Source organism: Tiliqua scincoides, chromosome 1 (genome assembly GCF_035046505.1).
Source record: "Tiliqua scincoides isolate rTilSci1 chromosome 1, rTilSci1.hap2, whole genome shotgun sequence".
NCBI classification, from domain to species: Eukaryota; Metazoa; Chordata; class Lepidosauria; order Squamata; family Scincidae; genus Tiliqua; species Tiliqua scincoides.
In genome coordinates this window covers 68,658,766-68,674,433 of record NC_089821.1, presented here as the reverse complement: position 1 = coordinate 68,674,433, position 15,668 = coordinate 68,658,766, and the positions used below count along the sequence as shown (strand labels likewise).

Below are 15,668 nucleotides of genomic sequence, written 5' to 3'. Positions count from 1 at the left end.
TTACTGGATTAGATGAACGCTAAAACAGGTGTAATCTAGGTCAATGACATATTTTCTGCATGCAGGTGATAAGAGCCACAGAAGAGCCTATACTAGAGTTGTGGGTTTTGGATTTTTTTATTACAAAAACAGTCTTTTATCCCACTCATTAAAATCACATTCAAAAATCGGCAAAAAATCCATAATAATAACCCAGAGAGACAAACCAGAGATCAATATTTACAGACATTGCAGGGAGCAGGACTCTGTTCTACCTCTCCCCTCCCAAGGCCAACCACCCTGGGAGGAATGCAGGAGTTAGGTGGCAGAACAGGCAGAACTCATCACATGGGGGGCATGCAGCAGAGGCAATCACATGCGCTTGGGGCATGAGACCATGGGGATAAGACCTGATCCCCAACTGAAAGCCATCCACCCAAGCCCCACCCCTCTGTTAACCACAAGTGGAGGTGGGAGGAGGAGGGGCACAGGGTTAATTCGACCTGAGATTTCTTCCCATCTTGTGGGAGAAATCCTAACACTGCAGGGGATAGGGGAAGCTATTGATACAAGGGATGCTGAGAAGGGAAGAGCAGACTTGGTTTTTCAAACCCAGCCCGGCCCCTTGGCACAGAGATATTTACAGAGTCCTTCAGACACTTGGGAGTTTACATGGAGCTTCACTCAGGCTGAACTTCTAGAAAACTGCATCCCTCAGTCCAACCCCAGCCCAGAGCGGCCCTGGGCAGAGGGCTCAGGCACCTCAGAATCTCTTTTGGCGTGAAACCTGCTGACCTTCCTTCTTTCCACATCAAAGCTGGACAGGGTTTTGGCAGTGGAGACAGCAGAGTAGGAATAGCTCTCATCCCACCCCAAGAAGAGTCAGAGGCAATAGCACAGACTAGGTAGTCAGGTGCCAGAAACGTGGTCCAATTTAGCCTGGGATCATAGGGAGTATGACTACATATTCTCCACTGGGCCAGCTGCGATGGGCACAAAATTCATCTTGAAATTTGGCACAATTGACTGAGAATATCTGTTCAGGCCTGGGATGGCAGAGGCAAAGGATCATGATTCCTAAGGCTGTAGTAGCAGCGGCAGCAGCAGCCCAGGTCAGAGATCTCAGTTTTGGAATGGAAGCTAGTGGGACAAGAAGAGGGCAGAGGTGCAGATTTAGGACTTGAACTCAGGAACACACAGTCATTTGAGAAGAGAGTGGGGAAGAGAAAATAGGAAGAAGACTTCATGTTTGTTAGGAAGTTCTTCTGGGATATAATAGCTTCAAGGCAATTCCTTACCATTCCGTAGAATGGAAATGCAGCCAATCCTGAAAGAGCTGCTTATGGCACCGTGGCTGCCGAACCGATACTCTATAAGGATGGGGTATGGCAGTGGAAATTGTGCTCTCCTGAGCACTTCCTGCCAGAACCAAAGCACCCTTTCTTTAGAATCTGCTGTGCAACCATTGTCAGAGTGTGAAGCCAGAAGGGGGCTGGTATTCAGATTGTCATGCAGATGTCTTTGCACTCTTCCTAGTGTCCGGGGACTAAAAGCAGAGGACATGCCCTTCCATACACCACATAGGAATCAAGGCCTAAGCTTGCAGGCTCTGTGATGCTCCTCTTATACACACTGGCACATTTGGCACCGGGGGTGGGTGGGGCAGAAGCAGGAAGTGCTCAAGACACATGGCATGCCTCAGAAATCCCCTTTAATTGGTCCTATTTAGAGGCAGGGCCTTAATACCAGCCTTGCTTAGCAGGGGAAGGATAGACTCTTATTCACCTTTCCAACCAGGGTTCCTTCCCCAGAAATGGGTATCAGTCCCCATGTGCTTTGGGGCACATGTCCCACACCTTCTGGATGCCCCCCTCACTATAATACCCCAGGGGCTGGGGTAGACGTCACAACGATCAGCAAAAAGAGACAAGAGAGGGTGGGGACGGTGGATAAACCCAGCCGAATAAATTAAGGATGGGAGGGGACATACAGGAGGATCAGAGGCCATTGGTGCTGCTGCTGCTGCGCTGGATCAGTGGAACCTTGCTCAGCTCCACCACCGGAGAGCGTGGCTTGTGTTTCATTTTGGGCACCCTCTGCAGCAGCTGTTGAGCTTCTGAGTAGGCAAAGCGCAGTTCCTTCCTCCATTGCACCAACTCAGGATCACTCTGTAGGGTATGGTAAAAGGACAGTCAAAAGGACCAGAGAGAAAACACATGTCAAGGCAGCAGCAATGAACAAGATTTACCAAGATTCATCTGCTTGTTGACATATAACAAGACCGTAAGCAATGAGGTGACCCCTCCTGTGACACTCTTAGCCAGTGAACATTTGTATATAGAATGTTCCATTAGTTCTAACTAGAATGGTTACAGATATTGTTTCTCAAAGGACTGCTCTGTGCCAAGCCTATGAGAACCAATATTTTCTCTCTATAGAGCAGGGATAAGCAACTGAAAGAACAGGATCCCACTCCAGCTCCAGGAGCTTTCCATGTGGCCCCCTCTGCATGGCTTCAATCTCAAGAAGCCTCTTACAATTCACTTTAGATGGTCCCGCCTGCAAGTGCTGAGGCTGCTGAATCCTCTCTTGCCCCCCCTTGAGTCAATGGCAACAAAGTCCTGTCAGAATTCTGAGGTGTTTGTACACCTCAGTTGCTCACTCTCATTTGATCATGTCTTGGCTGTGGTATGGGAGTCATTGCTAAGATAATTTAAAAGAGGAGGGCAGAGGTTAAAGAGCTCTTTGCATGTACCTGGAGTTGTGTGGGAGGGGCGTAGTGGGCAGAGCCAGTGCTTGCTGGCTCTTCAGTAATTCCTCAATTCAAAATATGGTTCCTGCGAAATATTTGTGGGGAACTAGGAATATTGAGCTTCTTACCGACAGCCTTCGTATCTCCCTTCAGTCAACCGAGTCCCTATCCCCCACCACCAGTGCCAATGCAGCTGTGCCAAAAAAGGTGCACACTACCCTATACTGGAGGGTGACCCGAAGGAAAACAGGAGGTAAGTAAAATATTTTTGACTTACTGCCGTGCAAGCTCTGGGGCTGCTTACAGGTCGTCTCAGACATATGCCATCTATCTTGATGGTATATATCCCAGGAGAGGAAAGGGGCAGGGAGGTTTCCAAAACAGGAGATAAGATCTAGGGTGCCCCAATGCCGCCAGATCCACTCCTTCCCTGCCCTAGTACCACCCCCTCCCTGCCCATGATCCTGCCAACCAATCTTGTGCTAGCTTACACACCACCTGCAGCAGCTGGCTTCTGCTGCTATTTATGGTGTTCATTCCAAAATGGCCACCACCAAAGCAGTGCATGAGCTGCCACATGGCCTTTTACGACAATGGAACACTACAGATAGGACTGGGCTGTGAATTTTTAAAAACCTACATTATGGGAGTGGTTTTCTCCTTCTCAGATCAACCTCACAGATTTGCTTTCCACTTTGTCTCTGCCATCCAGACTAGATGGCTATCAAAACAAATAAGCCTGTTTACTGCCCTCCTCTGTCATGCATAATAACACAACTCTTTCCTGCTCTTCATAAATACTCTCTTCCCCCAAAGGGTTGTGTGTGAGGATACACTAACATGTGGCACTGCATGGCATCCTAAGAACCTCAGCCTTTTTTTTCTTCCTTTTGTAAATATCTGAGGCACAATCTGACCAAAGGTCATGGCCCATAGATGTAGAAATGAGAGTTTAACCACATGCTTAGCAGACCAAGTGAGTTGGTGTTCCATTATTTCTAACTAGAATGGTTAAAACTTCCAGATAATTGTTTTTTAACTTTGGCTGAGTCGTCTCCCTGGTTTGAGGAGAAACCTGAAAAGGGGCAGCAAGAATTTATGAAAAGATCTGAAACTAGAAATCATTTAGTTGAGACTTCCAGTGATGAGCTATAAACTCTTCAGTCCCAAGCATCTCTAGGCAGACGGAAGGTACTAGCAAAGAGAATCTGGAGATCAGCTGCCAGAGCAGAGTAGATATTACTGAGCTAGATGGACCAGTGGTTTAACTCAGTATACCCCTCCTTGTCGCTCAGTGCTATAATGCAGGCTGCTCCTACTCCTCTAAATGTGCACACTAAAGAGTCATATTATATTATACTAGTCAGTGAAAGAAGACATTCCAATTCCAGCTACACTGAAATACTGAAAACAGAATCATGAAAATGACATTCTAAACATCTGCTTAATATGCATACATTTATTCCAATTGTAGAGCAAAAGTTTCCTTTGTACAAAAGGTAGCATTTCAATGCAAAGCACACGTGACTTCTTCATAATCCACTAAATTGGCCATGCTGCAGCATGACACTTTTTTTTAAATATACATATATGTGGTGCTAGGTGCATGCCAGGTGAGAATGACTCAGGTCAATTGAGTGTCATTTTGAACACTCTGATGGGGGGGGGGGGTCTGATGGGGGGTCTCAAACTCCACAGGCGCTGTTTCTGCCAAGCTGTGAAGCCACATGCCTCCAAGCCAAACTCTGCACAGCAGAGCTTGGTAACACAGAAGTTCGCCAATGACATGTGACATCATAACTAAGCAACCAGAGAAGACGTCATGATACAGCAAAAGAAGGGGCCTGAGCACTGGCACAGACCCCTTACAACAGCACATCCCAAACTTACTGGGCCAGCGATGCCTTGGGCCTGTTGCTGCCGGTATGGAACCCAGCAGTACATGCCAATGACATGACGTGTGGCGTGATTACGTCATCAACATATACTTCCTGGTTCCATCACCTCAAAAATCAGCACTAAACAGGTAAGAGTGAACAGAAGGGCTTCCCAAAACCTGGTGAAACGACACGCAGCACACAGAGCAGAGCCTCTTCCCCACGCTTGTCATGTTGCAATCACACTGCCAAGTGGCTTGGCCGGTGCACCACCCACCACACCCCTGGGAACTTATAATGACAGCTAGTTTGGAGAGCACTCCCCCCAAGATTCAGGTATAAAGGCCAAGCTTTGGTTTGTCAGAGCAATCCTGCTCCTGCCACTCTAGCTGGCTGGTTTCAGAGAAGCCTTGTCTTTTTCATTTTGGAAAAATTCAACCACTGGCTGCACTTTGCTTTGGGCAACAGATTTGAACCTTTAAATCAGTCACATCTTGTGAAATTTCTGATTATGGAGTAAACTAAGCCATTAGCAATGCAAAAGAGGAGACCTCAACCTCTGCTTCCTTCACAAACCTCATTGTAACAGTCAAGAAGTTGTACGGTAACTGAGGCATAGGCCTCCTTTGCTGGATGCCAGACAATGGATGTATCCATCTGGAACCACAAATGGACCATCAAGACATCAAAGAAAGGCCCTTGATGAATTCACACCACAACCACTTCTATGCTTCCCAAGAGGAATTTTGATAGTAAAAAGTGGGATTCCCAGACCCCTCATACTCCTTCTTGCTGTGGCCCATGCTTGTGAATTGCTCAGCTACCTATCCCTGCTGCACTTGTGTCAAGCAGCTCCTTTCCTACCCAAGAACTGCAGGGCAAGCTGGCACCCAGGACCAGTTTCACACTGCTCCCTTTTCTTTGAAGCTTACCCCCCCTTCTTCCTTGCACCCTCCCTAGCATTACCACCAACTGCTTCTCTATAACTCACTGAGCGGCCTTCCTTTTGCAAACCACTGCTCCGCCTGCACTGAGCAGACTCTCACAGAACCCTTCCCCCAGGAAAGCAAACTCAGCTCCCTTGCCTTGCTTCCCTCCCAGGAACCAGCCAAGGCCACTGCCTAGCCCTCCTGAGTGTTTTCTATGTCTTTTTCTGCCTTTCTCCCAACTCTGAGCCAGGAAATCAGTCTCCCAGTATCCTAGTCCCACAACCTTTGCAATGCTACAAGCTCACCTCAGCAGCTACAGATAGGTAACTTTGGCCATAGGCAACCCTAACTATTGGCCCACAAACCCCCTCTATCTTCTGTTTCCTCATGTGCAGTGAAACTGACCACACTTGGTGTTCTATTTTTTATTCTCCTCTTAAAAGCCACCTTATCCCCATCATAAAAGCTACCTATTGTTGCACCTTTAACCTTACCTCCCTCCCTCATTTCATGCTGTCCACTGAATTATGCCATGAACCACTGCACTTGATCCCTGCACCTGCAATAGATTTTCCCCATATGCTTGTTGCATATGTTTTAAAAATATGCCCAGTAACAAGCATGTCAAGTGAACTTATTTTTTTTAATGGATTGAGAAGGACCTGTTAGTCATACAGGAAACCCGGTGAACACAAAACCCAAGAAGTGGACCAAAAGGCCATCTCAGAATGGCGCAGGAAGTGCAAGTGTCTTGAGCTTCCTGTTTCTGCACTTCTCCATCTCATCTGAAATAGAAGTTGCATGTCTCCCACTTTGTTCCCTAAAGCTGACCCCACATCAGGAACTTGCACATCTCCTTTTGCAGTTAGATGTGAAAGCTTTGTTTCAGACATGACAGAATGGCACAGGAAGAGTGCATTTCCATCTTGCATCCTCTTTGTGTCCGGAGCTGCTTACTTCAGCTCCCTACCAAAATGAAGGATCATCAGTCCTTCCCCTGACCACCCTTCAATCCACCTAAGAGGTCTACTCAATCAATCTACTACACTCAATCATTCTTGAGCTCAGATACATGAGACAGCCAGGTCATAAATTAGTATAGCGTGGCACTGGAATTCCCCAGTTCAAATCTTGCCTCTGTTTTGAACTTAACAGGTGGCCTGTCAAAGAAGCGCTTTCTCAGCCTAAGTGCTTCTCCCCTACACCAATAGCAGCAATCAAGACAATAACATTAATCTATCTTATAGGGCATTGCTAAAAGAATGTCTAAGATAATTTATATGGATGCACTTGGGACATTCACTGTAATGCTGCTATAATAATTATGAGTACGGTGCACCTATCAAATCATGTCTAAGGGGAAATGGGGGAGAGTCTCCAAGCTAGAGGTACAGAAGGTTTCTGTACTGCTTTACTGTTAAATAAACAGCTTCTGTTATTTTATATATGCCTTTTGCATTTCTATTCTGTCCATAGCAATATGGAAATACAACTGAACTAAACCGTATCGCTTCACCGGCACTCCCTGTATTTTTCAGGCTCTTTTCTATCAGAGAAAAACTTACATCGCACTGCAGGACAAACTGCTTGCCTCCCCGGATCCTGAGGAGGATACACTTTCGATCCTTTATCTGTGTCTCATCCACTGCCTGGATCTCCTCCATAGTTAGCAGGGATTGCTGTAGTGGGGTGCAGAAAAATCACTGGTCAGTGAGAAATCTCCAGTCTTTGGCTTAAAGATGCATTCTGTATTCCCTGCCCATATCCAGGTAACCCCTCCTTCAAGCATTGTAATCACTCCCCAGCCCTACCTCACACAGTCACACAAGCCAAAACCAAGCTCTCATGCATACACATTTATTTGAAAGATATACCACTTTTCCCTATGCTCAAATATATGGCAATTCCTTACCCCACCTTAAATGTGACTAGGAGTAGAAAACTTCCCTTACCGGGGACTCTCCTTCTCCACGCCATTCCAACCGGTTTGGGAAGAGGTAGAAGTATCGCCTCTGCCACTGAGTGAGGAAAGGGTTTCCTAATTTTGACATGTAGCCATGCATGATGCAGTCCTTGCCCAGGGCATAATCTGTACCAAGGAGGTCAAAGGAAAGAGTGTCATGGAAGCATACAGCAAAGCAAACAAGTGGAAGTTCTGTTTGCAGGGCAAACGGGATAGGAACAGGGCAGGGGACAGTACCCAGATTAGCCAATCACAGCTTCTCCTTGCAGCAGATGGGGAAGAAGTTATTTCAGCAAAGGATTTCTGAAAGCAAATGCCCTTTGAATACTCTACATTTTAAAACAGGCAGAACTGGTGGCTGGAGGAGGCACTCCTAGCATGACCACAGTTTGCCTGAGCAAGGGCACCAACTGCAATCTGTTCTCTCAGCAGCGGGGCTCACCTTCCTCGTGGCCCAGCTGCTTGTTCTTGGCTCTTTTGCGGGCCTCCAACTTGTCAGTCTCAGCATTGACAGTGTCAAAAACAGTCTCTGTCACCTCCTGCTGCCAGCGCTCTGAGATGGTGAGTGGAAAGTTGCGATAGAGCTCCTGGTCACTATCCAATAGCTGGGATGAGAAGTAGGTTTGGTTACTGTGAAGCTTTAGCACAAGTGCCAAAGACCCACCATATTCCCTCCCTTTCCTACCTTAATGTTCTTAATCCAGTCCTCTGCCTCAATTTTTTGACTGTCCACATTGCCCACCTTCCCAGCCTATATACCCGTTCCTGACCAAAGCTCCTCTCTTTTGGTTTTGCCCAGAGAACTCAGTTCCCTGCACATCTCCTCAGCCTCCCTCATGCTTTCCCCCAGATGTAAAACTCTCCTTTCACATGTGGGAGCCCTTTTCATTCCTCCAGTCCCTCAGTGATTGCCACCATTTTCAGAGGCAGATCTCTCCTACTGCCAGATGAGAACAAACTGGGTCACGGCTATTCCCTGCTTCTGATACTCTCTAAGACAGCGGTCTTCAACCTTTTTCGTGCCACAACCCCAAAAATAAAGTATGGGATTGGAGACCCACCACTGATCCTGCCTCCCAGGAGCTGATTAGCCCACCACACACCCCATTTCCCCTACTTCTTGTGTCTTCATAACAACCCATGCAGCAGGGCCAGCCTTTGGAGCTGCTGGGCAAGACAATGAGAAGAGGCTGTGCAGGATTCTATCAAGAACTCAGTTCTGATCAGGCAGTACCTTATTGGATTTACCCCTGCTAACTGGGTAAGAGGCACTTTTTCAAGTGGGTGCTCCTCTTTTTAGCAAGGGGAGAGTAACTGGCCCACCTCACCCCAGCAGTGTCTTTTCTAGTGGCTGTCTGCTGGTGTTCTTTTGCATCTTTTTAAATTGTGATCCCTTTTGGGACAGGGAGCCATTAGTTATTTGATTTTTCTCTGTAAACCGCTTTGTGAACTTTTAGCTGAAAAGCGGTATAATAATAATAATTAATCCAAGCCCTCTTGTATAGGCTTTGAAAGGTGGCCATAACCCCCCCCCCCACACACACACACAACACACACACACAATCAGGCTTTGTGACACCATTGGCATCACATCCCACAGGTTGAAGAACACTGCTCTAAGGCATCTGGCTACCCTAAAGAGGTTTAAACAAACTCATGACTATTAGCCACAATAAATTGAAGCTCCAGGTTGATAGGCTCTTCAGTCAGTCTTTTGTTTGCAGTAATGTTATTTCCCAAGGAGCAGAACAGAGTAACTGCTTCAGCTGTCAGTGCCATCTCCATCATTAGCATCGCCTCCTATACTCCAGTCGCTCTGCCCCTGCTATGTGTAATTTGCCTGGCTTTGAGTTCCTGCTCTGAAAGGGATATGATTTTTAAAAAGAGGCATGCTCAGAGCAGGAGAAGAAGGTCTAGCTGGCTAGCAGTGAGTGTGCTGTAACCCTGAGAGAGGAGAGTGGGGAACTTCTCCTACATACCTTGATTCCTTTTGTGTCCTCTTCATCAAAGGAACCAATGTCAAAAGCATCAGCTGCATTTACCTCCCCACGTGGTGGGATCAAGGGGGGAGGATACTGTAATGACATCAACAAGGACAATGTTAATGAAACTCAGAAGGAGCAAAAAAGAGTTGCCTTTTCCTCTTCTAATTTCCACCTTCTTTGCAATGTCTCAGCAGAATCTTTGTCCCATTAACTCTTCTTCCAGCTCACCTTCTGGAGGAAAACCATCTGCCAGTCCACACCTTGAAAGAAGGGACTCTCCTTTACTTCAAGGGCCCTGTTGGGAAAAATGACAGCAGAGTCCTCCTTAGACTACTGGATGACCCAGATGCAGGGAGACAACAGCTTCTTCACAAACATCAAATACAACTAGAATGTTCCCTATGTGTCTGCTGAACAATTTCCATAGGGCCAAAGCACACAATACCTTAAATCAGTGGTTCCCAAACTTTTTTGACCAGCGTTGACCTCCTGGGCCACTTGGCCGTGGCTCCCCATTAGGGCTACAATCCTATACATTGTATAGAGCAGCAGGTATTTGCGAGGATTCCATAGCTCCCCAGGAAGCCATGGCTCAAAGTTTGGGAACCACTGCCTTAAATGCATGTACTAGCCCAGGTTATATTTTTTCCTTTAAAAAAAAAAAGTGCTGGAGGAGGTACTTAGAATGTGGTGGAACTAAGGCAGGTGGGGAGCAGAACTTGAAGACTTTGCCTCCACCATGGTTCTGATCATGTGCTATTTAAGTACACAAAAAGTTTCCATTAAAATAATGGTCAGGATCAGAAGTGCAGTGGAGAAAGAAGTCCTAAAACACCTCCATCCCCCCCAACCCCATTTTGGGTACTCCCTCAGCACTTTTTTCCTTTAAAGAAGAAAGAACCCAGGCTGGCACACACATTTATTGTATTGTGTTTCGACCATTAGAGGAAAAACGTCTTTGGCATATCTCTTTTACATCTATTGGTTTCTGCCTCCTCCATTAACTTGGCTGTGGTGTTCCTGGTTTGCTCCAGAAGAGCAGCTGTTTTATTTTGTTGTAGCAAAACAGGACAAAGAGACTTGTTGCAACTTTCTGCAAACTTGTGGCAACTGAAGATGAACAGAAAAAGCACAGAATGTAGTATTGGGTGTAGAATCCAGCTTCCTGAGAATTTCAGTACTCATTCTTTAAAAAAGAAAAACAACCAAAAATAAAAAGCAAGTTTCTAACCTTTACAGTTTTGAAAATATGTTTAAGCGAGTATACAGAGCCGCCCTGGGTCCCTTTGGGGAGAAGGGCGGGATAGAAATAAAGTTTTATTATTATTATTATTATTATTATTATTATTATTATTATTACAACAGATCAAATTTCCAGTGGTTCAGGGGCAGAACCCCTTGCCTTTCCCTATGGATTAGGAAAACCGAAGTAAACCATAAAAAAACAACTGCAGAATAAATTGTGCAAAATAAAAGACATCAGGCAAACGTGCCCCACTTGCACATTAAATGCAGGCTACAGAATTTAGCTTTTCTTGGTACAGAAGTTAGATTGCTTGGGATGGAGTTTTGCTAGTGCAGGACACACACAAATGCTTAGAAATGCAGTTGCCTTCAGAAACCCATGCTACGATAGGACCCTATGCCAAGAACTGAACAAAAAAAGGTTCATCCTTATTCTGTGACATACTATGATCTGGATGATATGTAGATTCCTCTTGGAGTGCAGAAGATCTTATTTTGTAGTTCAGCTTCACAATATGCTCTCTTCTAGTTCTGTTACTTTCTCAAAAGGTGAATGTGAATATCTAACCATGACAGAGGTGTCTGGTCAAGCTCACCCTCGAATCTTGAATCAAGAATCTACCATTCTTGTAAGAAAAAAATATATCTACAGGAGAGGGTCAGGCAATTCACACTTTTGAAAACAGTTTCTTCTTATTACTAAAATGGTGCCAATAGCCCAATTTTAGTTTTGCAAAATTTGAAGTGTTCTAAAAAAGATGAAACTCATGGAGAATAAAGACTAAGGATGCAATCCTAGCCACATTCACCTTTGAGTAAGCTCCATTTACTATAATAAAACTTACTTCTGAATAGACATGTAAAGGATTGGGCTCTAAGGGGAGATGTAGCATGTTGCTAGGAGGGACAGAGAGGTGCGAGTCACTAAACTCACAGAATCCCTAAAACCAACTGTATAGTCCCTCTCTGAGTTTTAAGGCAGATTTTTTCTTTGAAGGGTTCCTCTGAAACTTTTCATGGTTGGAAATTGGCTTATTTTAAACAGACGTGGGCCCAATTCTATACAGCTTCCCTTTGCTGATGCACCTGTGCCAATGGGACGTATGTAGTGTCTGTGGTGGGGAGGCAGTCATGGAGGTCTCCCTCAATGTAAGGGAATGTTTGTTACCTTACCTCAGGGCTGCATCAGCACTAGAAAGTTGGATAGGATTGGGCCCTAAATTTGTGATTCCCTGGATTCCATGTCTGTCTGAAGTTCTATGCTGAATAGCATATAGGTGGCAAACTAGAGCCCAGGGCATATGTTGCTGGAGCACACAAATGCATTCCTTAACACCCTCACAACACAATCATAAATTGAACTACCAGGTTGCCTCTGAATCTAGGAACAGGGCAAGCAGGAAGTCAAACCAGCCACAGGACACCAGAGGATAGTTTTGTGACACCTGTTCTGTAAACTTTTAAAGGGCTGCTTTTTATAGGTTCTCATTATATATCTAGCACAACATGTGAGCAAATAAATCTGGTACAGACATGTTTTAAAGCTGTCCTTATTGTGAAAGTACTCCTAAGCAGCAGTGGCATCACTAGGGTTCGTGTCACCTGATGCAGGATGCCAGCGGGTCACCCCCCATGCAGTGGGCAGGGCAACATCCCAGGTGGTGGGCATGGTGATGTACCATCACTCCGCCCCCACTGGTTTTTTGGCTATACCTTTTGATAGAAAAAAGATAGAACATATTCTGCATGAAATTACGCATTGATTGATATATAACATACTGGTATTATTCTTCCAAATTATGATTTTAGTGATTTTGATCACTAGTGGTGTCACCCCTCCCAGGTGTCAACTTACAAACACCTTATTGCAGCAATTCTCAAACTTTTACAACTGGGACCCACTTTTTAGAATGACAATCTGTCCAAGACCCACCAGAAGTGATGTCATGGTGGAAGTGACATCATCAGGCAAATTAAAATAAATAAGTATAAATAATTAAAGTTAAACAAATAATTAAATAAGCAGAAGCCAGCCCTGGTCCACGCAGTGAATTTCCTCTGTAACCTGCCTGTAATAACACCCCCCCTCCAAAACCAACAAGGTTTTCAGCCCTACCCAGTGCCCAGATCAATTTAAGAACTTCTGTTTAAACCAGATCACTGTCAGGATCCACCTGGCTTTTCAAGTCTCAAAAAGGTTCACCTTATCAGCTGAAGCCTCTGTTTTGATCCTTTTTAGTGGGGGGGGGGGAGCTGCCTTCTGGAGCATTTGTTTAACTGCAGGTGCATAGGATCAGGACCATTCTGGTAGCCTTGCACTCTCCTTCACCTGATCTTTCACACCAGCCAAGGCACATTTGCTAATTGGGTAAGAGGCACTTTTTCAAGTGGGTGCTCCTTTTTTTTAGCAGGGGGAGAGTAACTGGCCCACCTCACCCCAGCACTGTCTGTTCTAGTGGCTGTCTGCTGGTATTCATTTGCATTTTTTTAGATTGTGAGCCCTTGGGACAGGGAGCCATTTAGTTATTTGATTTTCCTCTGTAAACCGCTTTGTGAACTTTTAGTTGAAAAGTGGTATATAAATACTGTTAATAATAATAAATTCAACATGAGGCTTAGTTTTGTTTTCCATAGGGCTCAACACATTCATCTGCTTGGAGGGAGGGACTTCCTTCTCATGTGTTTTTGGGGGCTGCATTCATTGGATCAGGACCATTCTTGTGTCTTTGGATTCCTCTCAGCCTGCCCTTTCCAATGGAGTAAGGCAAGTTCACCTACTTGCGAGTAAAAGCACGATACAGCTCACTTTCACTTTCCATAGTGATCCATGCATTTTTTGTTTTCCAGTTTTTTGGCCATAACTTTTGATAGAAAGAAGATAATTTACTCTGGTGTTTTGCATTGCCTTCCACTTGAAATTCTGCATCCAACTGTATATAATATGGTAGGTGTCAGACCTTTAGAATCCCAGGCCCTGAATTGTTGTAAGCCAGGATGTGGAAGGAGGGGCCTTGATGTCCAGGCCTGGTATGAAATGTAAAGTAAAGGAACAGCTGCACTGTATATGTGTGTGATTAGCAATCAACTGCACCTGTGTTAAGTGGGAGCCATGTGACCTGGGAGGATGTGTGCAGAGTTACATAGGCTATGGTGAAGTGGTGCAATGCACCACTGGACAGCCAATCAGAGTGGGTCACAAGACTATCTTGTGACTATGAGGTCGCCCTACTCTGATTGGCTGGCCCCAGTATATATGGGGGCAAGAACAGATGCCAAATGTGGGTTGCTGTGGTGGAGTTTCTGTGTGTCATGCTGCTGGTTTGTTCTGTGACTTGGACTGCTTATCCTGACTGTGCCTCTCTGTATCCCTGACTTCTGGATCGTTTGACTGACTACTCTTCTGCCTGCTCCTTTTACCAATACATGCTTCTGCAACAAACAAACCTGTGTCTGCTTCTTTGGCTCTGTTCGGAATCGCCTGCTTCTTGTGCGATCTCCCTACGCTCCCGTGCCACTCTGCTATCAGGAAAGCAAGGGCTTTCTTCCCCTGCTGCCCTGACAATGGGGTTACTCCTAACCACTGCAATTTTAGCATGTCACCCCCCAGTGCATGTCACCCAATGCGGCCCGCACCCCCTGCACCCTCCTAGTGACGCCACTGCTAAGCAGCATTTTGTTCATTCTTACCAGATTTTCTTTTTAATGTGATTGATGTTCACAACCCAAGTCCAACCCAACTCCATCTGAGAACATTCATCCCTTCTGGTACAAAAGGTGGGTAACATTAAAGTCCCAACCAGCTCCTGCACTTCCTTGCAGCCCATTCAGACCCTTCAGCTCTCCTGTAGAACTCACCCACGGCCCATGCAACACAGGCGACGGTTGACATCTCTCTGTAGCAGCCCCTCCAGCAGAGAGCGCAGTTCTGATGAGAAAGAATCTGGCAGCTCCACAGCCTGTGGGATCAAGGAGGACAGAATAAGCTGAAGGGTCATATGGGTATGCATGTGGAAAATGGATGTCGGATGTCCTAATATAGGTGCTTGTGGGTTCTACTTTGTTTTAACTAGGACCTTGAAATTCACCAGCCAGAGCTAGGAGCAGAATTTAATGGGGAAGGGAGCAGATACCAAACTACTTTCTGTCCACCAGTTTTAGGAAACTAAAGAGATCCTGGATCCTAGACCCAGAGATGCTATTCTGGGAACACAGTAGCAATTCTGTCTCATGACTAAAAGCTGTGCTGACCAATGGGGCCATTTATTTATCCATTCACAATACCAGAAGGGTCAGGACTCCCGTCCAGGAGCCCAAGAAAGTTCCTCAGAAAAAGAAACATAGGACTTGTGTCCAACAGCAAAACAGTCACAATCCAAGGAGAAGAAGTGAGACTCAGGGCTTAAAGCATCTTCAAATCAGCAGTAGCAGAAAGAAAGATATTTTTAACTGATAACATCTTGCCCCTCCCCAAAAAATGCCCAAGCACACACACACCATTAGGAGGTTGGCCATCACCCTGATCTCCAATAGATTATCTTTATTGTTCATCTCTACTGTACTGTACTGTACATCTCTACTGTTCATCTCAACTGTAACCATGCTGTCAGCATTTACTCACAACTTGCCTCATACCATGGAGTCGACACCCAAAGTTGCCTCCTAATACACTTTACCCCACCTGCCTACCTCCTGCCTTCCTCAGCTTCATCATATGCCTTAAAAGCCCATCAAGTAGTTTGGCAGCCAATGCCTCACAGTTCAAGGGCCCCATCCTACGCAACTTTCTAGTCTGATGCAGGTGTGCCAATGGAGTATGCACTGCATCCTGCAGTGGGGAGGGGGGAGCAGTCACAGTGACCTCCTTAAGGTAAGGGAACAAATCTTGGGGCTACATTGTGGCTGCATCAGCACTGGACAGTTGGATAGGATTGGGCCCCA

General features: G+C 45.7%; 1 protein-coding gene across 1 annotated transcript in view; it reads right to left on the bottom strand.

Annotated features, from left to right (window-relative positions):
* Positions 1–98: 98 nt before the first annotated feature.
* Positions 99–15,668, bottom strand: part of GRK2 (G protein-coupled receptor kinase 2) — a 44,501-nt gene continuing 28,931 nt past the window's right edge. The window contains exons 15-21 of the mRNA XM_066611467.1: positions 14,586–14,686; positions 9,714–9,780; positions 9,480–9,575; positions 7,943–8,105; positions 7,490–7,626; positions 7,103–7,216; positions 99–2,147 (exon numbers count right to left, since the gene is read on the bottom strand). Coding sequence (XP_066467564.1) covers positions 1,977–2,147; positions 7,103–7,216; positions 7,490–7,626; positions 7,943–8,105; positions 9,480–9,575; positions 9,714–9,780; positions 14,586–14,686 — 849 coding nt within the window. The 3' untranslated portion in view covers positions 99–1,976. The remainder of the gene's footprint in view (positions 2,148–7,102; positions 7,217–7,489; positions 7,627–7,942; positions 8,106–9,479; positions 9,576–9,713; positions 9,781–14,585; positions 14,687–15,668) is intronic.